This window comes from Somniosus microcephalus, chromosome 12, assembly GCF_052327205.1.
Source record: "Somniosus microcephalus isolate GS21.2 chromosome 12, FLI_Smic_1.0, whole genome shotgun sequence".
NCBI lineage: Eukaryota > Metazoa > Chordata > Chondrichthyes > Squaliformes > Somniosidae > Somniosus > Somniosus microcephalus.
In genome coordinates, this window is record NC_140998.1 from 144761368 (window position 1) to 144788410 (window position 27043).

General features: G+C 47.3%; 1 protein-coding gene across 2 annotated transcripts in view; it reads left to right on the top strand.

Moving 5' to 3' along the window:
- Positions 1-27043, top strand: part of LOC147109579 (uncharacterized) — a 152061-nt gene that overhangs the window by 119175 nt on the left and 5843 nt on the right. For both annotated transcript variants that reach the window (XM_086004208.1, XM_086004209.1), the window contains one exon: positions 2043-2494. In XM_086004208.1, coding sequence (XP_085860334.1) covers positions 2043-2494 — 452 coding nt within the window. The remainder of the gene's footprint in view (positions 1-2042; positions 2495-27043) is intronic.

A 27043-nucleotide genomic window follows, 5' to 3' on the forward strand; every position in this document is an offset into this window, starting at 1 on the left:
TGTTTCTTTTAATGCGCGGTCCCTTTAAATTTCTGCGCATGCGCAGTATTTACAATGGATAGGCCGGGGAGTGGCCAGAGGGGACCTTTCCCATTACTGCGTGGCCGCGCAGCTTAGAGGGAACATTGATCAGGGGTAATGTTTCCTACATTACAACAGTGACTACACTTCAAAAGTACTCCATTGGCTGTAAAGTGCTTTGGGACGTCCTGAGGTCATGAAAGGCGCTATATAAATGCAAGTTCATTCTTTCTCTCATTTAAGGGGGTGGTGGGGGTGCGGAGAAACTGCAAACAATTCCTGATTTAATGCGCACACGAGAGGACATTGGGTGAGCACAAGGCCAGGCCTAACTGCAATGCTCTCCACAGTCGAATAGCCTGCCAACGCTCATGAACGAAGAGCAAGCACTTGGGTGAGTTTGCAGATGCCTGTTGACCCATACCCCTGTGTGTGTCGGTGACTCTATTAGGAAACTGGGGCGCAAGCTCCACCCCCACATCAAACTCGGCTCCGTGGTGCAAAGTACCAGGCACTGCACAATGGAGCAGCCAACTTGTATTTATATAGCGCCTTTAACATAGTAAAATGTCCCTAGGCATTTCACAGGTGCGTTATCAGACAAAATTTGACACCGAGCCAAAGAAGGAGCTATTAGGACAGGTGCTCAATCAAGACGTAGATTTTAAGAAACTTCTTGTTGGAGCGAGAGGCGGAGCAGTCTAGGGAGGGAATTCCAGAGTTTAGGGCCCCGGCAACTGAAACCAAGGCCGCCAATGGTGGAGCGAGTGGGGGATGCACAAGAGGCCAGAGTTGGAGGAGTACAGAATTCTTGGAGGGTTGTAGGGCAGGAAGGGGGGGGGGGTTACATAGATAGGGAGGGGCGAGGCCATGAAGGGATTTGAAAACGAGGATGAGGATTTTAAAATTGAGGCATTGCTGGACTGGGAGCCAATGCAGGCCAGCAAGCACGGGGTGATGGGTGAACACAAAGTAGTAGATGTGGAGCCGGGGGGGTGAAACACAGCTGAGAGCTTATCCCTTCCAGGCTAATTTCAGAACCAAAATGGTTTGTATGCATAAACCGCCCGGGTTTCCAAAGGTCGGACCTGACCTCCCAGGCCCTTCCCCTCCCAGGCCCTTCCCCTCCCAGGACCCTCCCCTACCCAGCTGCCCGGGATGGGATACCACCTACTGTGTATAATATAATTTATTTTTTTGTCCCATCTGTCCAAGCCCTGTGGGGTTCCAGCCTGAGACATGAGGGGTGGATGGAGATTATCAGTAAGGTTCTGAGTAAGGCCTCTTGGGAAGTAAGCCTTGCTTCCCTCTGCCGCTCCCCTCCCCCTCCCCCACAGTAATCTCAAGGTAATCCTCCTAACTGGAACAACAGAAAATGGGTTAAGGAGATCACTGCAAAGACTTTAACGAGGGACATGTTTCCAAGTCAGAGACAAGGTGATCGGCACCCTCTGCTATAGCTGATTAACAGCAGTCAATTTGGTTTACAGAGGACTCTAGCTTTGAAAAATTCTTTATTCTGTCCGTTCAATTTTCTCAATGTCAGCCGTGGCTCAGTGGGCTGCACGCTCATCTCTGAGTTGGTTTTACCTTCAACCAACATCACTAAGAAAATAGATTATGTGGTCATTACCACATTGCTGTTTGTGGAAGCTTGCTGTGCTGCCATATTTCCTGCATTACAACAGTGACTACATTTCAAAAAGTACTTCATTGGCTGTAAAGAGCCTTGGGACGTCCTGCGGTCATGAAAGGCGCAAGTTTTTCTTTTGCTGACACCTTGGAAGTTGAGGTTTATTACCTGCTGTCGTGCCAATAGGTGGGGATGATTAAGCTAGAGTCCAGCAGAGGAGACTGGCCTGTTCATGGACACCCAGAGTGCCCATGGAGTGTATTAGCGAAATATCTGCATGACCTCTAGCCTATTAAGCCAGGTCTCTGGAAAAAAGTAAAGATTCCTGAACGTTTGAGGTGAGGAACTATAAAAATATTCTATTTTTTTTCCTCATTGCCTCTCCTAGAATCTCCCAGGACATCTTCCGCCTCTTCGCTGAGCAGCCATGACAGGATGTCCACGGTCACCGCCTCCACCAGCTCTACGTCGGTCAACACGGACTGGTTGGACAACGAGCGCCCTATGAGCGTCGACTCCTCGCAGGATTGCCGCGGCCCCTTCGAGGCCCCAGCCCCCAGCGCCCACCCCCTGGAGACCCTGCCCCGAACAGAGGAGGACGTCGGAGTGGAGCTGGCTCCGCCCTTGCACGCACTTGAGGCTAACCAGGCGTGCAGCAACAATAACAACAACTCACCGGACCGGATGAGCTTGGACGTCAACTTCTGCCAGATCCCTTTGTCTCCCATAGCAACCAGGGCCATGGCCCCCAACCCCAAGCTGTCGTACGTAGACAGGGTCGTCATGGAAATAATTGAGACCGAGCGCATGTATGTGCAGGACTTGCGGAGCATCATTGAGGTGGGTGCCTAACCTTCTTTCACCACTTCCATCGATGGGACAAGGCCCTCCCAGTAGAATGCCAATGAGGTTGGATTTTAAAAAAAGCAAGAGAAAAAGATGAGATGAATCGGGAAATGGGGATGAAGTTGGCATTGACACCTTACTTTGAAAAGGAAAGTTTTCAGGGCTATGGGGATAGAACGGCGGAGTGGGACTAATTGGACAGCTCTTTTATCAAGCTGGCACAGACACAATGGGCCGAATGGCCTCCTTCTGTGCTGTAAGATTCTATGATACACCCTGCACCACCTGAGGATAGAAGGATCCCTTTAAGGAATAAAGGATGGGATAAAGACGGTAAAGAGAAAGGATCTTAGCTCCGAAAATCAAGAAGTAGAATCAGTTTAGGTGGAGCTAAGAAACAGCAAAGGGCAGAAAACATTGGTGGGAGTTGTTTATAGGCCCCCAAACAGTAGTTGTAATGTAGGGCAGAGTATAAATCAGGAAATTAGAGGCACATGCAACAAGGGTAATACAGTAATCATGGGGGACTTTAATCTACATATAGACTGGGCAAACCAAATTTGCAGTAATAGTGTGGAGGACGAATTCATGGAATGTTTGCAAGATAGTTTTCTAGATCAGTATGTTAAGGAACTAACTCGGGAACAGGCTATTTTAGATCTAGTATTGTGCAACGAGACAGGGTTAATTAATAACCCAGTAGTAAAGCGGCATTTAGAGAAGAGTGACCATAATATGATAGAATTTTATATTGAGTTTGAAAGTGACTTAGTTAAATCTGAAACTAGGGTCTTAAATCTAAACAAAGCAAACTATGTAGGTATGAGGGGCAAGTTGGCTAAGGTAGATTGGGAAACTACATTAAAAGGTATGACGGTAGACAAACAATGGCTAGCATTTACTGCAGTGACTATACTTCAAAAAAGTACTTAATTGGCCTGTAAAGCATTTTGAACGTTCTGGGGTTGTGAAAGGCTCTGTATAAATGCAAATCTGTCCTGCAAATGGCCCAAAGCTCCAGCTTGTGACTGCACTGGAAGGAGGGGGGAAGAATCATCTCCTGGTGGAGGTCAGCCAAAAGACTTACCACGTGGTAACTTGATGGTTTCGAAGAGGTATCTGCACCATTTTTTTTTTTTGCCTCCAAGTTTTTTTTTCTCCCAGCCCTTTCTGTGAAATAGCCAGCAGCCAGCTTCCAGTGCCTCACTCCGGTGGCCACGTGGTTCTAGATAGTGGACTATTCCACCACGGAGAGCATCAGAACCAAATCCTAATCTCGCAAAACCTTCACATGCTGCTTTCCACCCAGGTTCATTGGGCACTAACTAAGACCGAGGACTTTGGCTGGGTGTCCTTGGTCCCTCTTCCAACTACACTGGCACAGCACCGGGATTGAACCTGGGACATTACTGATCCCTATGGACTCAGTACTGGAGTGAGAAGTGATGATACCACATGAACCATGGTATCTGTACACTTCCCAGTTATGACTCATTGCCCTGTTTCATGCTGGAAATAATCAAATGAGTAGATATTTTGCAGAACAATCCTCTTCCCCTTTGCCTAACATCAGAGTGTTCTGCTCCAGTGGTTGGGGTCCACCAAGAAGACATAGTCTAGTGCGCTAATCTAACATATTGGTGCCAACACACATGATAGGAAAACGATCCCACTCAAACAAACACAGGACCATGATCACATGTGAAACACAAACCATCATTATTCTGCTGACGTGTGGCTGAGAGTCCCTTTAAGGCTAGTTGATGTTTAATGGTCACCGAGGTTAGTTCCTTGAAAGGTTATTTGCAATTCTGGCTGGAGATCAGAACCCAGATTTGTTTGCGGGAAGGTCAATTAAGAGCTTGTGGACATTGTGGCTCCAGTGCTTTCTGTTCCTGGAGAGTTTTCTGAGCACTCTCTGCATTAGACAGTGTGCGACACCGTAGTGTGACTGCCAAGAATTATAGACATAAATAAAGTTTCCATCATATTATAAGTGGGATTGTATGGACCAACGCTCTATAGAAAAAGTAATCACACTTGAGCCAGCACACTCAATCGTTGTGTCAATACACTTCTTGTGTAACACTCATAAGTCACCACCTCAAATTACATTCATTACTTCCATCACCAGTGATAGATCTGTAACCACCAGTACTTCACACTCTTGTGTAACGTAGTTTACAATTCTCTCTTCAGATACAGCCCAAGTTCTAACTGTACCGTTGGGAAGTTTTGCCACTTCAACTGGATGTAGTGAAAGAGTCCACCATTACACTTACTGAAATCCTAGGGAGATCGAGGCTGTATACACAATAACAGGAGTATCAATAAACCCCATCCCACATTAACTACAATCTCAGCACAGGGTTCCAATGCACCAAACCCCTTTCCATTCACTGCCACTGCTCAGAATCCCAAAATTCCTAGCCTCTTCCGAGCGGACCAAACCCTTTCCCATTAATTCTCATTGTGTCGATTCCCAATTGGAAAAAAACATTTTTCCATTTATTGCCATTGTAGATTCCCAATGGACTTAATCCCTTCCCATTTTTATCATTGTATAGGTTCCCAAAGGATCAAAGCCCTTCCCATTCTTGTATAGATTCCCAAAGGATCAAAGCCCTTCCCATTCTTGTATAGATTCCCAATGAACCAAACCACTTCCCAGTCTTATCATTGTATAGATTTCCAATGGACCAAACCCCTTCCCATTCTTATTGTATGGACTCCCAGTGGACCAAATCCCTTCTCATTTTTCCCCAAGTCTGGAAAGACAAAATATATAATTGTCCAGCTAGGTACTTCTCACTTCACTGGACCTGGTACAAGCATTTCACACACCTATTATTAAACTTTAGTTCAACTCCACACTGCCAGTTCTTGTTTGCCTCTGTCAGGGGCACTATCTTGGAACGAAGCAAGTTGGGGAAGCTGTAACTATATTATCTTTCTGTGGCTGACTCGATCTGTGTAACTGTAAAGAAAGAACTTGCATTTACACAGCACCTTTCATGACCTCAGGAAGTCTCGTGCTCTTTACAGCCAATGAAGTACATTTGAAGTGTAATGTAGGAAATACAGCAGCCAATTTGAGGTCCCACAAACAGCAATGAGATAATGACCAGATAATCTGTTGTTGATGTTAGTTGAGGAATTATTTATTGGCCAGGACATCAGGGAGAACTACCCTGCTCTTCCTCGAAATAGTGCCATGGGATCTATTACATCCACCTGATGGCGCAGACAGGGCCTCGCTTTAACATCTCATCCGAAAGATGGCACCTCCGACAGTGCAGCACTCCCTCAGTACTGCACTGGAATGTCAGCCTGGATTATGTGCTCAAGTCTCTGGAGTGGGACTTGAACCCACAACCTTCTGATTCAGAGACGAGAGTGCTACCGTGGCTAACAACTATAAAGCATCACAAGTACCTGACTCAGGCTTGCTTCCTGCTTAAGTTTGAGCCAGACTGTGGGCTCTCTGGAAATGTCTAAAATATATACTAGATGCCCAAAAGTCCACGTTAAAGCAGGAATCCATTTTTCTCGTCTTTCTTTGCTTCTGTGTTACATGATATGTGGGATCAGTTATTGTAATGATGGTTTTCAGAATGCCCTTTGCCCTTCAGACAAGGCAGAACCCTAACCTGACCTTTGGCATCAAGGCCAGCAGGCTCTTTTAACTTTGCATCTGATTCTTCAAACATTGTGCAAATGCTTGAGTACGGTGGCATTTATTGTATTGTGTTAAGGTCATTAGTTTGCATCTGAGAGACAGCCTAGCAAAGATTGGATTGGGGCTGCCCTTTGGACCTTGTTTAAACAAAGACCTCATTATATTGAGTACGATACAGCATGTGGAGCAGGAATGCACCTTGGAGAGGGATTTACCAGAATTACACAAAGGATGCGGTTCAGTTATGTGGGGAGTCTGGAGAAGCTGGGATTGTTCTCTTTAGAGAGAGTAAGTTAAGGGAAGTTTTAATAGAGGTGTTCAAAATGATGAGGGGTTTTGATAGAGTAGATAGGGAGAAACTGTTTCCACTGGCAGGAGGGTCGGTAACCAGAGGACACAGATTTAAGGTCATTGGAAAAGAACCAGAGGGAAGATGAGAATTTTTTTTTGTGCAATGAGTTGTTATGATCTGGAATGGACAGCCTGAAAGGGTGGTGGAAGCAGATTCAGTAGTAACTTTCAAAAAGGGAATTGGAATTAAACGTGAAAAGCAAAAATTTAAAGGGCTATGGGGAAAGAGCGGGGAGAGTGTGACTAATTGGACAGCTCTTTCTAAGAGCTGGCACAGGCATGATGGGCCAAATGGCGGCCTCCTGTGCTGTGTCATTCTATGAATGCCCCTGAGTTACTCTGCATTCACCAGCAGGGCTCTGCTCCATCAGCCTCCCTTGACTGTTGTGTTCCGCTTCGAATTTCCCTTTTCTCCCCTGAAGCCCACAGGTCAACCTAAAAAACTAGCAAAAGTTGACTGACAGCTGCAAACTGCTGAAAAAGCTCCAAGAAAATAACCTGGTGACTCAAAAACATCCCTGAATATGATATATTATAATGAACATGAACTGCGGTACAGCCATGTCGTAACTCGAGGTGCAGGAGTAACCAACTTGTATAGTGGAAAACTGTGGCAATAATTTAGAAAAACGTCCCTCATATCTTCCAGAAAAATTGTGGTATATCGTGGTTATTCTCACTTGCTAAATCTGATGGTGAAACTGTTTTAAAATTGAATATACAGTTGTTACAGTGACACGGAGACAAGTTCCTCTTCACCTCACCCACGCCCTAGTCACTCTTCTCCTCTGTTGTCCCTCTCCAGTTCACAATCACTCACTCTCCAATTCACTCCTCACTCACTCTCCAATTCACTCCTCACTCACTCTCCAATTCAGTGTCCTAGGTTCACCCGTCAGCTAATTGTACCGACCCTATTGTCACTCCTGCACTCCCAGCAGACCAGAGGTCGAAACTTGAATCTTCCTAGTTCATATGGCCCAGTACCACTCTGGATTGTGCATTTACTCAGTGACCATCCCAGGCCCTGCTAACTAGGCAGATTGTATTACTGATGTCCCAGGTTCCTTTATTGTTCAGTAACCAGTTAATCAAGGAGCTCCAGTACTGGGTGCTGTACTCTGAGTCGTGCTGATGGTGGTGAAGTTTACCCACAGTCCTCAGCAAGTGTGAAACCACTTTATTATATCTGGCACTATAAACTATAGAAGGGTTTCACTCTGAGTGAATTGAGGAGAGAGGAGTGAATCTACTGAGCAGTATGAGTAAGATCTCCTCCATTCGGACCAAAATGGCTCTCAACCTTTAGCAGTGATTGGTGCACTGCATCAATATTGGGCCATCTGTGGTGTTGACAATAGTTTGTCAGCTCTGAAACACTTAATGAACCTTTTGAGAATCTTGTTAAAGAAATGAAAGGCATGTATTTATATAGCAGCTTAGGGTGTTCCAAAGCGCTTCACGCAGTCAATGAAGTACTTTTGAAATGCAGTCACTTGTTGTAATGTGAAACACAGCAGGTCATTTGTGCACAGCAAGATCCCACAAACAGCATTGTCATAATGACTAGATAATCTACTTTTAGGCGTTGGTTATAGGAATAGTGACCATGATACCAGGGAGAACTCCCCTGCTTTTCTTCAAATTAGTGCCTTGGGATCTTTCACGTCCACCTGAGAGGGCAGATGGGGCCTCAGTTTAACATCTCAGCTGAAAGACGGTGCAAAGCTCTCAGTACAGTACTACACTGGAGTCTCAGCCTGGATTATGTGCTCAAGACTCTGGAGTGGGGCTTGAACTGATGACCTTCTGACTCCGTGGCGAGAGTGCTACCAACTGAGCCACGGCTGACTTGAGTGAGGTACAGCAATCAATCGGGAGTCAAAGATTGGAACAAAAGAAAGTCAGCGTATTGAGAGGTGCAGGAACAAGAGCAACAAATTCTACTTCTATTAACCGCGGACTCTAATCTTTGTTCCACTGTGGCGACCCACAGGCATTCGCAAAGACACAAACACAATGCGATTGATTTAAGGGGGGGGGAAATTGTCGGCACCTACAGAACACTGCGACGAGTAGCAGCCATTGGGGTGGGGGCTGAGGGGCGGGAAGCTGTCTGTGGTCGGAGTGAATTCTGAACTGTCAGACTGCTCCAGCCATCAGTGTTTAAACATTAACACAACTCAGCGAGCTGGTGCTCTGAGAGACACAAATCAGCGGTGAAGCCTGAGGCCTGGTAACCCCCTCATGCACCAGTACCTTTCCTGTACCTTGGAGGTCTTCAAAGGAAACATTGCCTAATCTTCAGTTTTTGCAGATTATTTAAATAACAAGTGATTTTTTTTCTAGGTTTATTTTGAGGTTCTGTTTCTTCCTGTGATGAATTGCATACCTATTGAAGTAATTCAAGCTATTCCAAACCTGAACTGGGCCTCAATTTGACAAAATCTGCACTAGGCCTGTTGCTTAACGCCCCCGCCCACCCCCCCCCCCCCCCAACTCCCCACAATTAAAGATGGAGGAGAGTGAAAGGATTGGGTAGTGCACCAGGCTAGATTAGCATTGCCAACTCTCCAAGATTGTCCTGTAGTCTTCAGGAATTAAAAATTGATCTCCTGGACACTGCTTCCAGCAACTCTGGAGAAAAATCATAGGCACCTTGAAAAGATGTGAGTTTCTTTTTCCATTTACTTTGAACACTTTTTTTTAATGAGTTATTATATAACTATTGGAGATGGGGAGGGGGTGGGAAAGGTTGTTAAACTGACAGTCAAGAATCATCTAATTGGGTAACAAAGAGTCTGTTTGCTTTCTAAATGACCATGGAAAGAAAAAAAAGAAAGACTTGCATTTATAAAGCGCCTTTCATGACTACCGGACGTCAAAGCGCTTTACAGTCAATGAAGTACTTTTTGAAGTGGAGTTGCTGTTGTAATATGGGAAACATGACAGCCAATTTTCGCACAGCAAAGTCCCACAAACAGCAATGTGATAATAACCAGATAATCTGTTTTAGATGTTGGTTGAGGGATAAATATTGGCCAGGATACCGGGGATAACTCCCCTACTCTTCAAAATAGTGCCGTGGGATCTTTTACGTCCACCTGAGAGAGCAGAGGAAGGTGGTACTGTGGGGATGAACGTGTCGGGCAAACAATGGCAGGAACGTTGGGGGTGGGCGGTTGGAGGCGAGAGGGTCATTGTGATGATACCTCCAGCAATACGTCCATCCAGAGATGTCAGCCCTAGGTCACCGATGGGATATGAGCCCAGGCTGAACAGATGAAAGTCTCCTTTGTCTGTTTGCTGCAGGAATTTTGTATGAATTGAGATTGAGCGGTCTCGATGCAGCTCTTGATGAGTGTTGGCTCACGACACGATACCGTCCTTCATTTGACGCTGAAGTATAAAACGTCCAATGAGGCGAAGTTCATGTACGAATACTTGGGGGTTGATTTTGATTCCTCACATCTGCGGGAGTTAATGGGGCGGGAGTGGCCTCGAATTGAGGTCGGAGGTCTTGCCACACCCATTAACACCGGCGATACACCCGCCGCCATTTTGAAAGGGACCTCCTGTCGGCTGTTCAAAGCGGCCGCCTGTTTCAGGCGATAGGCCCCTTTTAATATGGAAATCAGGGTCCTGTGAAGTAAATAGGACCCTAATCGCTATTTTAGGTATGAACTGCTCAGAGCCTACGCAGTGTTCACACCAACCAGTCCCACGGTCGATAGAACCGTAGAGGCCCGGCAAAGGTAAGTATCGAATCATTTTTGTGGGCCCTGGAGGAGCAGGAGTAAATCATCTGGGCCACTGCCACCTCGGGACCCCTACCCTCTGTGATCGCAATCCCCCCAACAATTTATCTTGCTGGCGGCAATCCTGGCCTGATTTTTAGGCCTCAATTAGGCAAGCTGCGTCGGGAGGCTGTTTTGCGGCCTGCAGCTTGCCTGGTGAATTCAAACGGGGTCAGGGCCTCCAAATCATGGAGGCCTCCTCGCTGCCAGAATGGGTGGCCGGCCAACGTGCTCCCTTAGTGTTCATTGTGCGATGTCCATGTGTGCATTATTGTTATGCAGATGTTACCAATGGCAGCTCTGTGGGCCTCCTGCGCAGCCGGCTTTTCAATGGTAAAAACAGCACATCCCTAAAGGGGCCGCGCACCCAAAAAAATGATCGGAAACATTGGATGTTACCTGTTTGTTTATAAATGAGTTACTTCCTGTGTTTTTTTTTAAAACAGTCACAGGAACAAATGAAGCGTCTGTATGTGAACTTCACAGGTTTGGAGGTCCTCTCCCTAAATTGGAAATTTCGCTCAGAGAGGCCCTAAGAATGGCCGGATAAAAAGGGCTGATGCTAATGGGCGTGCTCTTCTGCAATTGTGCTAAAGGAACAGGAGCTATATTCGGCAGCTCTCTGTGTAACGCTTGAAGCTGACGTTGGTTGCTTGCAGGGGAAAGTGCTCACTCCCCAGGAGACAACATCCCTTGCCCATGATGAGCAGAAGGTGCCAGCCGCAGCTCAGTGGGCAGCGCGCTCCCATCTCTCAGTCAGAAGTTCATGGGTTCAAGTCCCACTCCAGGGACTTGAGCACAGAATCTAGGCTGACACTCCCAGTGCGGTACTGAAGGAGCGCTGCACTGTCGGAGGTGCCGTCTTTCGGATGAGACGTTAAACTGAGGCCTCGTCGGCCCTCTCGGGTTAAAGACCCGATGGCAGTATTGGACGAACAGCAGGGGAGTTCTCCCCGGTGTCCTGGCCAATATGTGTCCCTCAACCAACATCACTGAAACCAGATTATCTGGTCATTATCGCATTGCTGTTTGTGGGACCTTGCTGTGCACAAATTGGCTTCTGCGTTTCCTACATTACAACAGAAACTACACTTCAAAAGCACTTCATTGGCTGTAAAGTGCTTTGGGACATCCTGAAATCGTGAAACGTGCTGTATAAATGCAAATTCTTCCCTTTCCTGGACACAGCGATCTTCTGATGCTGTGCTGGTGGGCACCAGGTGTGCCGATCACTGATTTTCTGACTAGCGGGTACTATATGTGCCCTGAAACCCGTTGTCCACTTCAGTGAGAAGGCTGGCGTGCCTCCAGCAAATCAGATATCCAGGTCCCTTCGAGGGAATCCGGGTCAGAGGAACTGTAGCGAGACTAGAGAAGTTGGGATTGCTCTCTTTAAAGCTGTGAAGTTTAAGGGGAGATTTAACAGAGGTGTTCAAAATTATGAGGGGTTTTGATAGAGTAGATAGGGAGAAACTGTCTCCACTGTAAGGAGGGTCGATAACCAGAGGACACAGATTAAAGGTAATTGGCAAAAGAACCAGGGGTGGGGGGGGGGAGATGAGAATTTTTTTACGCAGGGAGTTGTTATGATTTGGAACACATTGCCTGAAAGGGCGGTGGAAGCAGATTCAATGGTAACTTTTGAAAGGGAATTGGATAAATACTTGGAAAAGGATAAATTTGCAGGGCTTTGGGGAAAGAACAATGGAGTGGGACTAATTGGACAGCTCTTTCAAAGAGCTGACACAGGCACAATGGGCCAAATGGCCAACTTCTGTGCTGTAAGATTCTGTGAACTTGCTCGGTAATGAGTGGGGGGTCCAAGGAAGGGGATTAGTAAAATAGCACCTGACAGATCAGCCGGAGACAGGAAGCAGGGGCGTCGGCATGTGGGCACAGACCTGAGATTGCCACAGGAATCCGGCCTACGCTCTTAACATGGGGCTCCAGATTGAGAGATCCTCCCATTGGCTCCAGATTGAGAGATTCTCCCATTGGCTCCAGATTGAGAGATCCTCCCATTGGCTCCAGATTGAGAGATCCTCTCATTGGCTCCAGATTGAGAGATTCTCCCATTGGCTCCAGATTGAGAGATCCTCCCATTGGCTCCAGATTGAGGCGATTGTGGGTTTGGGCATCTAGCTAACAAAATCGCTCAAGTGCACAGCGACCATCCCATTGAGAAGCTGGCCAAGTCTCTCAGGAACTCAGACACATTAATAAGGCAGCAATTTGGAAGTGACTCTCCTAGGGGCTCGGAGATGCAGTTTGCTCGCCACTTATTGCTTCGGTATGACTGGGAGTTAAAGACTCTCGCTCTCTCACACTCTTACTTTCTCGCTCTCTCACACTCTTGCTTTCTCGTTCTCTCACACTCACTCACACACACACTGTCCGCTGCTCTTCCTTCACCCCCATCTCCTATTTCCTCCCATCCTCTGCTGATGACACTGACTCATGCTGGATGACAGCTCCACAGGTGACATAAGAACATAACATAAGAAGTAGGAGCAGGAGTAGGCCATACGGCCCCTTGGGCCTGCTCCGCCATTCAATACGATCATGGCTGATCCGAATCTAGACTCACGTCCACTTCCCTGCCCTCTCCCCATAACCCCAATTCCCTTATCTCCTAGGAAACTGTCTATCTCCGTTTTAAATTTATTTAATGTTGCAACTTCCACAGCTCTCTGGGGTAGCAAATTCCATAGATTTACTACCCTCTGAGTGAAGAAGTTTCTCCTCATCTCAGTTTTGAAAGGGCAGCCCCTTATTCTAAGATTATGCCCCCTAGTTCTAGTCTCACCCATCAGTGGAAACATCCTCACCGCATCCACCCGTTCAAGCCCCCTCACAATCTTATATGTTTCGATAAGATCGCCCCTCATTCTTCTGAACTCCAATGAGTAGAGGCCCAACCTACTCGACCTTTCCTCAGAAGTCAACCCCCTCATCTCCGGAATCAACCGAGTGAACCTTCTTTGAACTGCCTCGAGAGCAAGTATATCTTTTCTTAAATATGGAAACCAAAACTGTACGCAGTATTCCAGGTGTGGCCTCACCAATACCCTGTATAACTGCAGCAAGACTTCCCTGCTTTTATACTCCATCCCCCTTGCAATAAAAGCCAAGATTCCATTGGCCTTCCTGATCACCTGCTGCACCTGCATACTAACTTTTTGTGTTTCATGCACCAGGACCCCCAGATCCCTTTGTACTGTAGCACTTTGCAGTTTCTCTCCATTTAGATAATAACTTGCTCTTTGATTTTTTCTGCCAAAGTGCATAACCTCACACTTTCCAATATTATATTCCATCTGCCAAATCTCTGCCCACTCACTTAGCCTGTCTATGTCCTTTTGCAGGTTTTTTATGTCCTCCTCACTCACTGCTTTCCCTCCCATCTTTGTATCGTCGGCAAACTTGGATATGTTGCACTCGGTCCCTTCCTCCAAATCGTTAATATAGATTGTAAAGGGCGTCCCAGCACTGACCCCTGCGGGACACCACTAGTTACTGATTGCCAGCCCGAGAACGAACCATTTATCCCAACTCTTTGTTTTCTGTTAGATAGCCAATCTTCCACCCATGCCAGTATATTACCCCCAATCCTGTGATTTTTAATCTTGATCAGTAATCTTTTGTGTGGAACCTTGTCAAATGCCTTTTGGAAGTCCAAATACACTACATCCACTGGTTCCCCTTTATCCACCCTGTATGTTACGTCCTCAAAGAATTCGAGCAAATTTGTCAAACATGACTTCCCCTTCATAAAACCATGCTGACTCTGTCCTATTAAATTATGTTTATCCAAATGCTCTGTTACTGTTTCCTTAATAATGGACTCCAACATTTTGCCAACCACGGATGTTAGGCTAACTGGTCTATAGTTTACAGCTTTTTGTCTACTTCGCTTCTTAAATAAGGGTGTGTTGAGATACCGCGGCAAACGTGGGAGTCGAGACCAGAGTTGATGGAACACAACTGCTTTAATTTACATCATGGCAAAAAGAGAGCTTGAAAAGCTCGCGCAACCACTTAAATACTCCCCAGACAGGAAGTGCTCCCGGCAGCCTGTCCCTGCGGGAAACAAGTTGCCAGAGGAAAGGGCCCCCGGCTGGGGGCGGCTGCTGCCGGCAGGGCGGCTGCTGCCGGCAGTGCGCCTGCGTAAACTGTCCGTGCCGCCGTGAGCGGATTATGTCCAATGGTGGCGTGTCGCCACAGGGCTCCCCCCAGAATCCGCTTAGGAGGAGTGGACGGGTCGTGACGGTGGTCTAATGGTTCTGCCGGAGCGGCTCTGAGTGGCCGCCGGTCTAGTTGGTGGGGCCGGGTGGTTCGCCGCCGGCTTGCTGGCGGGACGGCCTCTAGTTGGAGGTCGGGCCACGGGGACCTGTTCCCCTGGTTCTGTGTGTGCTGGTTTGAGCCGGTCGATGGAGACTGTGTCGACCCTGTTGCCGAGTCGCAGCTTGAAGACCTTGTCCCCGGTTTGTAGTACCTCGTACGGTCCGTCGTACGGGGGTCGCAGGGGTCCGCGGTGGGCGTCGTGTCGCACGAAGACGAAGCGTGCCTGCTGTAAGTTTGGCGGGACGTGAGGTGCGAGTTCGCCGTGTCGGTTGACCGGAAGTGGGGCGAACTGTTGAGCGGAAGAGAAAGAGTTGAGCCGCTGCTGTTCGGCCGACCAAGGCGTGGTAGCCTCCGGGAGGAATTCGCCTGGTACGCGCAGCGGTTGTCCGTAGACTAACTCCGCTGCCAAGGACTGGAGGTCTTCCTTGACCGCGGTGCGTAGGCCTAGTAGCACCCACGGTAGGCGGTCAGTCCAGGTACTGTCCTGCAGGCCGGCGCGGAGTGAGGCCTCGAGTGACCTGTGGAAGTGTTCACACAGCCCATTGGCCTGCGGGTGGTACGCCGTGGTTCGGTGGAGCATCACCCCGAGGTTGCGTGCTGTGGCCGTCCAGAGTTCGGAGGTGAACTGGGCGCCTCTGTCGGAGGTTATGTCGGCTGGTACGCCGAACCTTGCGACCCAGGTGTTAACGAACGCCCTGGCGATGTCGGCTGTGGTGGTGGAGGTCAGTGGCACTGCCTCAGGCCAGCGTGTGTAGCGGTCGACCATCGTGAGGAGATAAGTTTGGCCTTGCGATGGCGGCAGAGGACCAATGATGTCGACGTGTACGTGGTCGAAGCGGCGGCTGGGTACCTCGAAGTCTCCCAAGGGTGCTTTTGTGTGCAGCTGTACCTTAGCCCGTTGGCAGGCGAGGCAGGAGGTGGCCCAAGTCCGAACATCTTTGCTGAGGCCGCGCCAGACGAAGCGCTGGGAGAGGAGTTTGACGGATGCGCGGGAACCCGGATGGGAGAGCCCGTGTAGCGCGTCGAAGATGCGGCGGCGCCAGGTTGCAGGGACGACCGGCCTGGGTTGGCCGAGGGAGAAGTCGCAAGTGACTGCCGTGGCTTCGGGCCCGTGCGCGACCTTGGCTAGGCGTAGCCCTGGCAGGCTGGTAGCCGCCGAGAGGAGGTCTGGGTCCATGAGCTGGGCCACTGCTAGTTGCGCGTAGTCGACCGCGAGGTGATTCGCGCAGATGGCGGGACGGGAAAGGCAGTCGGCAACAACGTTGTCTCTACCGGAGACGTGCTGGATGTCCGTAGTAAACTCTGACACGGCCGCGAGCTGGCGTTGCTGCCTGGCGGACCAGGGTTCGGTGTGCTTGGCCATCGCGTATGTGAGCGGCTTGTGGTCCACGTACGCGGTAAAGGGGCGGCCCTCCAGGAGGAACCTGAAATGGCGGACCGACAGGTGGAGCGCGAGGAGCTTGCGGTCGAAAGTAGAGTATTTGACCTCCGGGGGGCGCAGTTGGCGGCTGTAGAAGGCAAGTGGCTGCCACGCGCCATTGACCCACTGCTCGAACACGGCTCCGACCGCGTGGTCGGAGGCGTCGGTGGTGAGCGCGACCCGGGCATCGGCCCTCGGATGCGCGAGCAGGGTGGCGTCGGCGAGCGCGTTTTTGGTGGCGTCGAAGGCGGCTGACGTGTCAGTGGTCCAGGCTACGGCCATCTTGCCGGATTTACCTCAGAGGGAGTCGTATAGGGGCTTCATGAGGGCTGCAGCTCTGGGGATGAACCTGTTGTAGAAGTTCACCATCCCGAGGAACTCCTGGAGGCCCTTGATGGTTTTGGGGCGGGGGAATTGCTGGACGGCCTGCACCTTGTTGGGCAGGGGGACGGCCCCAGCAGGGGTGATGTGGTGACCGAGAAAATCGATCTCGGCTAGGCCGAATTGGCACTTCGCCGGGCTGAGGATGAGCCCGTGTTGGGCTAGGCGCCCGAACAGGATGCGAATGTGTTCGAGGTGTTCCTGTTTGGAGGAGCTGGCCACGAGAATGTCGTCTAGATAGACGAATAGGAAGTTCAGGTCCCGGAGGACTGAGTCCATAAGGTGCTGGAAAGCCTGGGCTGCATTCTTGAGGCCGAAGGGCATCCTCAGGAACTCGAACAGGCCGAATGGGGTGATGACGGCCATTTTGGGGATGTCCGCGGGGTGTACGGGGACTTGGTGGTAACCGCGCACCAGGTCGACCTTGGAAAAGACGGTTCGTCCGGCCAGTCGGGCCGAGAAGTCCTGGATGTGCGGCACCGGGTATCGGTCGGGGGTGGTGGCGTCGTTGAGGCGGCGGTAGTCCCTGCAGGGGCGCCAGCCTCCGCCGGGCTTGGGGGCGATGTGGAGGGGCGAGGCCCAAGGGCTGCTGGAGCGGCGGATGATGCCGAGTTGCTCCATGGTGGTGAACTCGGCCCGCGCGATTTCCAGCTTGGCCGAGTTGAGTCTGCGGGTGTGGGCAGAAACCGGGGGGGCCGGTGGTGGGGATATAGTGCTCCACACCGTGTTTGGCGGCTTTGGCCGAAAAGGTCGGGTTAGTGAGGGCGGGAAACTCGGCTAGAAGTGCCGAGTAGTCGTCCGTGGCTCTGGCGAGGCAGTAGGTCGTCAGGCCAGCCAAACGGGCCGGGGTGAATGCGCCAGGGATGGGGGCCATAGTATTGATGTCGACGAGGCGGTTCCTCGGAATGTCGATGAGGAGGCCGTGGGCGCGTAGGAAGTCGGCGCCGATGAGTGGGCGGAGGACCCTGGCTGTGAGGAACTCCCAGCGGTAGCGGCGGCCTGCGAGGTCGAGCGTGACCATGCGGGTGCCGTATGTGCAGATGTCAGAGCCATTGGCTGCGGCCAGCGTGATAGCCCGTGCGCCGCGTTGGATTTCGAGGGTGGAAGCGGGGTGATGCTGTGCTGGGCCCTTGTGTCGCACAGAAATCGGCGGTTGGTGCTGTCGTCGGTGACGTACAGTAGAGGCCCCTTTTGCCCCGCGGCCATCGTGGGGGCCGGTGCGGGGGGGTGGTTTGAAAGTGCACGGTGGCGTGCAGCGTTGGGCCATAGTGCCAAAACGGGTGTGGTAGTAGCAGTGACCCGGAGTGGAAGGGCGGTCGGGCCTAGTGGGCCGGGGAGACCGCGTGGTTGTTGCCATGAGGTCGGGCGTGACGTCGTGGGCGTTCTGCGCAGAGAGCAGCCGGTCGGCCTTTTCGGCTATCTCATTCAGGTCCGTGGAGCCAGACTCCACAATGAGCGGGCGGATGCTGGCGGGGAGCTGCCGAATGAAAAGCGTGCGAAAGAGGGCGCTGGGGTTTTTGCCGTCCGAGAGGGACAGCATGTGGGAAAGCAGATCCGACGGTGAAGCGTCACCAAGGTCGAGGAGTTGGCAGTTGCGCTGGTAAGAGGACGCTTGAAATTTTTTAAGGAGCGCGGCCTTCAGATGTTCGTACTTGCCTTCCCGTGGTGGATCCTGCAGCGCTGCCCAAACCTTGGGGACTGTGGCGTAGGTGAGAGAGGCGACGAGGTAGTCGTACTTCGTGGCGTCGACTGTAATGTTTTTCAGCCGGAATCTGGACTCGGCTTGAACGAACCAGGCCTCGGCCAGGTTCTCCCAAAAGTCCGGTAGTTTAACCATGACTGCGTTTGTATCCGCCATGCTAGCTTAGGATTCGTCCTGAGCGTCGGGGTCACCAGTGTTGAGATACCGCGGCAAACGTGGGAGTCGAGACCAGAGTTGGTGAAACACAACTGCTTTAATCAACCTCATAGCAAAGAGAAACTGGGAAAGCCCGCGCAACCACTTAAATACTCCCCAGACAGGAAGTGCTCCCGGCAGCCTGTCCCTGCGGGAAAAAGTTGCTGGAGGAAAGGGCCCCCGGCTGGGGGCGTCTGCTTAAACTGTCCGTGCTGCCATGAGCGGATTATGTCCAGTGGTGGCGTGTCGCCACACCTTCAAGCATTGGTTGACAGGCGGTCTGTTCTCATTCTCTCTCTCTCTATCTGCTTCACACTCTCGCTCTCTTTCTCACTCTCCAGCTCTCATTTTCTTTCTCTTTTCCCTCATTTTATTATTTCTCTTCTCTCCTATTTCTCTCTTTTCCTTTGTTCTCTCCTCTCTTTCTCCCTCTCTTTCTCTTTTCTCTCTTTTGCTCTCTCTATTACACTTTATATCAGAAAGGGAATGTGGTGATTATTCCTTGATTAGTAAAAGTATTGTGATTCGTTGTTTGTTAACTGCCTTGGGATATGTGTTGTAATCTCATTGGTAGTTGATGATCACATGATGTGTTGTGGCTACCTTAAATTCAGTCCTTTTCTAGCTTTAGTTGGGACTGGATGTAGAAAGATATGCTGCCGATTTTAAAGTTAATAAAGCCTAACTTTGGAAGGCAAATCTATTCTTTATTTCAATTTATTAACTTTATGTTAGAATGGAGCGATATCTTCAACCAGAACGATTCAAGGCTGACCCCAATTCTGCTGGAGTGGATGATAAATGGAAACATTGGTATTGTACATTTAAAAACTTTTTGGGCGTGTTGGATCAAGAGGCTCTAAATAAGCTGAATATGCTGATCAACTACATTGACCCGGATGTATATAAATATATTTTGCACTGTAAAACTTATGAAGAGGCTACTTCTACATTGGAAAAGATTTTTGTTAAACCAAAGAATGAGGTATTTGCACGTCATCTTCTATCTGCCCGTAGGCAGCAGGTGGGAGAATCTTTGGATACTTATTTACAAGCACTTCGGTGCCTTAGTGTTGACTGTAATTATAGGGCTGTGACGGCTGAAGAATATAAGGACGAATCGGTACGGGATGCTTTTATTAATGGATTACTGTCTAGATCAATTCGTCAGCGGTTGTTAGAAAATAAGACTCTGGATCTTAAAAGTGCTTTTGAGCAAGCTTCTACATTGGATATGGCTCAGAGAAGTTCGGATTCTTATGCTCTTTTTAATCGGCCTGCGACTATGGTTTCGGCAGTTTCGGATGAAAAGGAACTATGTGGACTTAATGGGAGTGGTTTACTAGATTTTGAAACAGTTTCTACTTCGGCGGCCGTTGCCTCTAGGATTCAGAAGTGTTATTTTTGTGGGAATATCCGGCACCCTCGTCTGAAGTGTCCTGCTCGGGAGGCTGTGTGTAGTAAATGCGGCAAGAGAGGTCATTATGCACGTGTGTGCAAATCATCAGGTTCAATTACCTTCCCTTCTCCTGGTGTGGGAGGGTCTTCCTCCACTACCTCTTCTGTGACTATTCAGCCTTTAGATAGGGCGTTTATTGCATCAATTTCTGCTGCATTTGCTCATGGCCTAAACAAAGCTATAGTTACGGCTCAAGTTAATGGGTTGGAAGTGAAGGCCCTTATAGATACGGGCAGTACTGAGAGTTTTATAAGTCTTCAGTTTGCGAAGGAGAAGCATTTGAAAATTTCGCCTGTTACGTATCAGGTGTGTATGGCTCAGACGACCCTTATTTCACAAATAGCTGGTTGTTGCTTTGTGAAAATGGTTCTTCTAGGTAATACGTATACTGATATACGCCTATCTGTTTTGCCTAATCTCTGTGTGGATATTTTGATTGGACATGATGTGCTTCAGTTACATGAGTCTCTTAGTCTTTCATTTGGAGGGACTAAGCCACCTTTATCTATTTGTAGATTAACCTCTTTATCTATTCCTCCATTATCACTTTTTTCCAATTTGATGTCGGATTGTAAGCCAATTGCTACCAAGTCAAGAAGATATAGTAGTCAGGATAGAGAATTTATTAATTCTGAAGTTCAACGTCTCTTATTGGAAGGAATCATTGAACCTAGTTGTTCGCCTTGGTGAGCACAGGTAGTTGTCACGACTAATGAGAGACACAAGAAACGAATGGTGATAGACTATTCCCAAACTATTAATAGGTATACTCAATTAGATGCGTACCCTTTGCCTAAGATTGATGAGCTTATCAATAAAGTATCTCAGTATAAAGTTTTTAGCACTATTGATTTAAAGAGTGCTTATCATCAGATTCCTATTGTTAAGAAGGATCAACCATATACGGCCTTTGAGGCTGGTGGAACGCTGTATCAGTTTTGCCGAATACCATTTGGTGTTACTAATGGTGTTGCTTGTTTTCAACGGGCAATGGATGCTTTTATAAGTGATAACTTCCTTTCTGACACCTTTTCATACTTAGATGACATCACAGTGTGTGGCAAATCAAGGGTGGAGCATGATTCTAATTTAAAAAGATTCCTTCAAGCTGCGGAAAAAGTTGGTTTAACTTTTAACAAAGAGAAATGTGTCTTTTCGACTACTGAGGTAAATCTATTGGGGTATATTATTTCGGGAAATAAGATTAAACCAGATCCAGAACGTCTGCGACCATTGATCGATTTACCTTGTCCTACTAATTCTAAGGCTTTGCAACGAGTTGTTGGACTGTTTTCTTATTATTCTAATTGGATTGCAAATTTTTCACGGAAGATCCGGCCTCTTATTCGGGTTACGACATATCCTCTATCATGGGAGGCCAGGACATGTTTTGAGAATTTTAAAAAGGATATTTTAGGAGCAGTTGTGCATTCCATTGATGAGCAGGTTCCCTTTGTGATTGAGACGGATGCTTCGGATTTTGCAATTGGGGCTACTTTGAACCAAAATGGAAGACCTGTGGCCTTTTTCTCACGATCTTGTGGCCATTACAGAAACATGGCTGCAGGGTGACCATGACTGGGAATTAAACATACCAGGTTATTTAACAATCAGGAAGGACAGGCAGGAAGGGAGAGGAGGTGGGGTGGCTATGTTAATAAAGGAAGGAATCACTATAATACAGAGAAATGATATTGGGTCAAAGGAGCAGGATAGTGAAACAGTTTGGGTGGAGGTAAGGAATAATAAGGGGAAAAAAACACTAGTGGGTGTAGTCTATAGGCCTCCGAACAGTTGCAACTCTGTTGGACGGAGTATTAATCAGGAAATAGTTGAGGCTTGTAATAAGGGAACAGCTATAATTATGGGGGATTTTAATTATCATATTAACTGGACAAATCAAATTGGGCAGAGCAGCCTTGAGGAAGAGTTCGTTGAGTGTATTAGGGATGGGTTTCTTGAGCAGTATGTAACTGAACCGACCAGGGGGCAAGCAACCTTAGATTTGGTCCTGTGTAATGAGACAGGATTAATTAAAAATGTCCTAGTAAAGGATCCCCTTGGAATGAGTGACCATAACATGGTTGAGTTCCATATTCAATTAGAGGGTGAGAAGGTTGGATCTCAAACAAGCGTGCTGAGCTTGAATAAAGGAGACTATGAAGGTATGAGAGCGGAATTAATTAGAGTGGACTGGGAAAATAGATTAAAGGGTAAGACGGTACATGACCAGTGGTGTACATTTAAGGAGTTATTTTACAACTTCCAAAAAAAATATATTCCACTGAGGAAAAAAGGGTGTAAAAGAAAAGATAGCCATCCGTGGCTAAGTAAAGTAATTAAGGATAGTATCCGACTAAAAACAAGGGCATATAAGGTAGCCAAATCTAGTGGGAGGATGGAAGATTGGGAAGTCTTTAAAAGACAGCAAAAAAATAACAAAAAGATTGATTAAGAAAGGGAAGATAGATTATGAAAGTAAATTAGCAAAAAATATAAAAACAGACAGTAAAAGTTTCTATAGTTATATAAAAAGAAAAAGGGTGGCTAAAGTAAATGTTGGTCCCTTAGAGGATGAGACCGGGAAATTAATGGTGGGAAACATGGAGATGGCAAAAACACTGAACAATTATTTTGTATCAGTCTTTACAGTAGAGGACACTAAGAATATCCCAACACTGGACAAACAGGGGGCTCTAGGGGGGGAGGAACTAAATACGATTAAAATCACTAAGGAAGTGGTACTTGGTAAAATAATGGGACTCAAGGCGGATAAATCCCCTGGACCTGATGGCTTGCATCCCAGGGTCTTGAGGGAAGTAGCGGTAGGGATTGTGGATGCATTGGTAATAATTTTCCAAAACTCACTGGACTCAGCAAAGGTCCCGGCAGATTGGAAAACTGCTAATGTAACACCCTTATTTAAAAAGGGTAGTAGGCAGAAGGCTGGAAACTATAGACCTGTTAGCCTAACATCTGTGGTTGGTAAAATGTTAGAGTCCATTATTAAGGAGACAGTAACGGGACATTTGGATAAACATAATTTAATAGGGCAAACTCAGCATGGTTTCATGAAGGGGAAGTCATGTTTAACAAATTTGCTTGAGTTTTTTGAGGAAGTAACATACAGGGTGGATAAAGGGGAACCAGTGGACGTAGTGTATTTAGACTTCCAAAAGGCATTTGACAAGGTGCCACACAAGATTATTGCTCAAGATAAAAAAATCACGGGATTGGGGGTAATATTCTGGCGTGGGTGGAGGATTGGCTCTCTAACAGAAAGCAGAGAGTTGGGATAAATGGTTCGTTCTCAGATTGGCAACCGGTAACTAGTGGTGTTCCGCAGGGGTCAGTGCTGGGTCCCCAACTCTTTACAATCTATATTAACGATTTGGAGGAGGGGACCGAGTGTAACATATCAAAGTTTGCAGATGATACAAAGATGGGAGGGAAAGTAGTGAGTGAGGAGGACATAAAAAACCTGCAAAGGGACATAGACAGGCTAAGTAAGTGGGCAGAGATTTGGCAGATGGAATACAATACTGGAAAGTGTGAGGTTATGCACTTTGGCAGGAAAAATCGTAGAGCAAGTTATTATCTTAATGGCAAGAAACTGGAAAGTACTGTAGTACAAAGGGATCTGGGGGTCCTGGTGCACGAAACTCAAAAAGTTAGTATGCAGGTGCAGCAAGTGATTAAGAAGGCCAATGGAATGTTGGCTTTTATTGCTAGGGGGTTGGAATATAAAAACAGGGAGGTATTGCTGCAGTTGTACAAGGTATTGGTGAGGCCGCACCTGGAATACTGCATACAGTTTTGGTGTCCATACTTAAGAAAAGACATACTTGCTCTCGAGTCAGTACAAAGAAGGTTCACTCGGTTAATCCCGGGGATGAGGGGGTGGTCATATGAGGAGAGGTTGAGTAGATTGGGACTCTACTCATTGGAGTTCAGAAGAATGAGAGGCGATCTTATTGAAACATATAAGATTGTGAAGGGGCTTGATCGGGTGGATGCGGTGAGGATGTTCCCAATGATGGGTGAAACTAGAACTAGGGGGCATAATCTTAAAATAAGGGGCTGCTCATTCAAAACTGAGATGAGGAGAAACTTCTTCACTCAGAGGGTGGTAGGTTTGTGGAATTTGCTGCCCCAGAAAGCTGTGGAAGCTACATCATTAAATAAATTTAAAACAGAAATAGATAGTTTCCTAGAAGTAAAGGGAATAAAGGGTTACGGGGAGCAGGCAGGAAATTGGACATGAGTCTGGGTTCGGAATGGTCATGGCCCTGTGGGTAGTGGAGCGGGCCCAGGGGCCGTGTAGCCTTGTTCTGCTCCTACTGTGTTCTAATTCTGTTAGATTTCAGGAGATGGTTTTATTCCTGTTCCTGGCTGGGGTGGAGATCGCCTTTACAGAAGGTAAGTACTGTAGAAAATATAGGGACAGAGTGATCTCCTGGAAGAATTTCGATCGCCTAGATGGGTCGGAGAGGAATTTCCCAGATTTTTTTCTCCCAAATTGGCCATTGGGTCTTTATCTGGTTTTTCGCCTCTCCCGGGAGATCACATGGGTTCGGGTGGATGCAGAGTGATAGAAGATTTGAGGTTAGGATCAGATCAGCCATGATCTTATTGAATGGTGGAGCAGGCTCGAGGGGCCGATTGGCCTACTCCTGCTCCTATTTCTTATGTTCTTATGTTCTTATGTACTTTGAATAATAGTGAAAAAAGACATTCCTCAATAGAAAAAGAGGCATACGCAATAGTAGAAGCATTGCGTAAATGGAGACATTATTTATCGGGGCGACATTTCACGTTGGTAACTGACCAAAAATCTGTGTCCTTTATGTTTGATGTTAAACATTTTGGAAAGATTAAAAATGATAAAATAATGAGATGGAGGATTGAGTTGGCATGTTACCATTTTGACATAGTTTATCGTCCGGGGAAGGATGATGTTGCTGCTGATGCACTGTCGAGGGCTTATTGTTCGGTGATTCACGGAGATACGCTTATTAATCTTCACAATGCCTTATGTCATCCTGGGGTTACGAGGATGATACACTTTGTACGCAGTAAGAACTTGCCTTTTTCAGTTGAAGACGTCAAGCGGATGACTTCATCATGTTCTATCTGTGCTCGGTGTAAACCGAATTTCTTTAAGCCTCAACGAGCTCATCTTATAAAGGCTACTTCTCCTTTTGAACGTTTGAGTGTTGATTTTAAGGGACCTCTTCCTTCAACTACTCAAAACCGATATATATTTACTGTTGTGGATGAGTTTTCAAGGTTCCCGTTTGCTTTTCCTTGTGCAGATGTATCAGCTGCTACAGTTATTAAATGTTTGACTCAACTTTTTGTCATCTTTGGGATGCCTGTGTATATCCATTCGGATCAGGGAAGTTCTTTTATGTCTTCCCAGTTGAAGGAATACCTTCAGAGTCGGGGAATTTCTACTAGTCGAACTACCCCGTATAATCCCCAGGGTAATGGACAGTGCGAACGATACAATGGGGTGATCTGGAAGGCAGTTATGTTGGCGTTGACATCCCGGAACCTTAAGAATACACAGTGGGAAATGGTACTGCCTGATGCCCTGCATTCCATTAGATCATTGCTTTCAACGGCTACTAATGTGACCCCCCATGAAAGGCTCTTTAACTATCTGCGGAGATCTACTACGGGATATTCGGTACCTTCATGGCTTACTATGCAGGGACCTGTGTTGCTTCGACACCATGTTAGATTGTCAAAATATGACCCCTTGGTGGAGGAGGTGGAGCTGTTGGAGGCAAATTCCCAATATGCTCATATTCGATTCCAAGATGGGAAAGAAAGTACTGTTTCAATTAAAGACTTGGCTCCTTGTGGGGGCCAGCCCTCTTCTGAGGATAATAATAATGGTCATGATTCGGATAATGTGGATGCTGTTACAGATACTACGAATATTTCCAATCCGATTGCAGATAATCATACTTCTATTAGTCAGCCTTTGATAGATGTTTATGACCGTCCCAGTTCATCTTCTGATGGGATTTCTAATCCGGAAACCGTTGAGAATCGGGATATGGATAGCCTTCCTGTTGAAGATACTTCTGTGTCTTCTGGCGTGGGAGGGCAAGGAATTTCACCAAGGTTAAGGAGGTCGACACGGACAAGATATCCGGTCGACCGATTGAAAATGGACTTTTAAATTGATAGTAATGTTTTAAAAATTGTTGAAATATTATATTGTTTTAGTTGAGAGATACTTAATACTTATGCGTAATGTTATTATTTGTTGTTGTTCATTTAGTATTGTGTTATGTAAATAGTTTTATTCTCGTGCATAGTTTAGTTGTAAATAATTAATTGTAAATTGTAAAAGTTATTAGGTTGGAGTATATTTTAAAGGAGGGGTGAATGTGGTGATTATTCCTTGATTAGTAAAAGTATTGTGATTCGTTGTTTGTTAACTGCCTTGGGATATGTGTTGTAATCTCATTGGTAGTTGATGATCACATGATGTGTTGTGGCTACCTTAAATTCAGTCCTTTTCTAGCTTTAGTTGGGACTGGATGTAGAAAGATATGCTGCCGATTTTAAAGTTAATAAAGCCTAACTTTGGAAGGCAAATCTATTCTTTATTTCAGGGAATAATTCTTGCAGTGACACCACAGGCCACTTCCAGTACCCCCGTGTCTCATCCTTAATAAAATCCACTTGGCAGCAGGCCTGGGCTTCAGCCTACAATCCCCTTTTTTTAACGGGTGGCTATTTTAATTCTAAACAATGCCTTTGGCTGCGGGAAAGTTACAATGGAATAGGAGGCCTGAAGTCTGCTTTTATGGGGGAGGGAAGTGGAGAGGAGGAAAGGCCTGTATATTCCAGAACAGAGATCTGAAAATGAATGGACAGGTGATCAAGAATTGAGAGAATGGGTGCCAGCTGCAAGATGGAGACTCGTTTTTGTTTTTTCGAATGTATGGTGTCAGTCGTGGCACTCGTGCTTTTGAGTCAGAAGGTCGTGGCTTCAAGTCCCACTCCAAAGACTTGAGCACATAACCCAGGCTGACACTCCCAGTGCAGCACTGAGGGAGTGCTGCACTGTTGAAGGTGCCATCTTCAGATGAGACGTTAAACAGAGTCTGCCTTCTCAGGTGGATATAAAAGATCCCATGACACTATTCGAAAGGGCAGGGGAGTTCTCCCTGGAGTCCTGGCCAATATTTATCC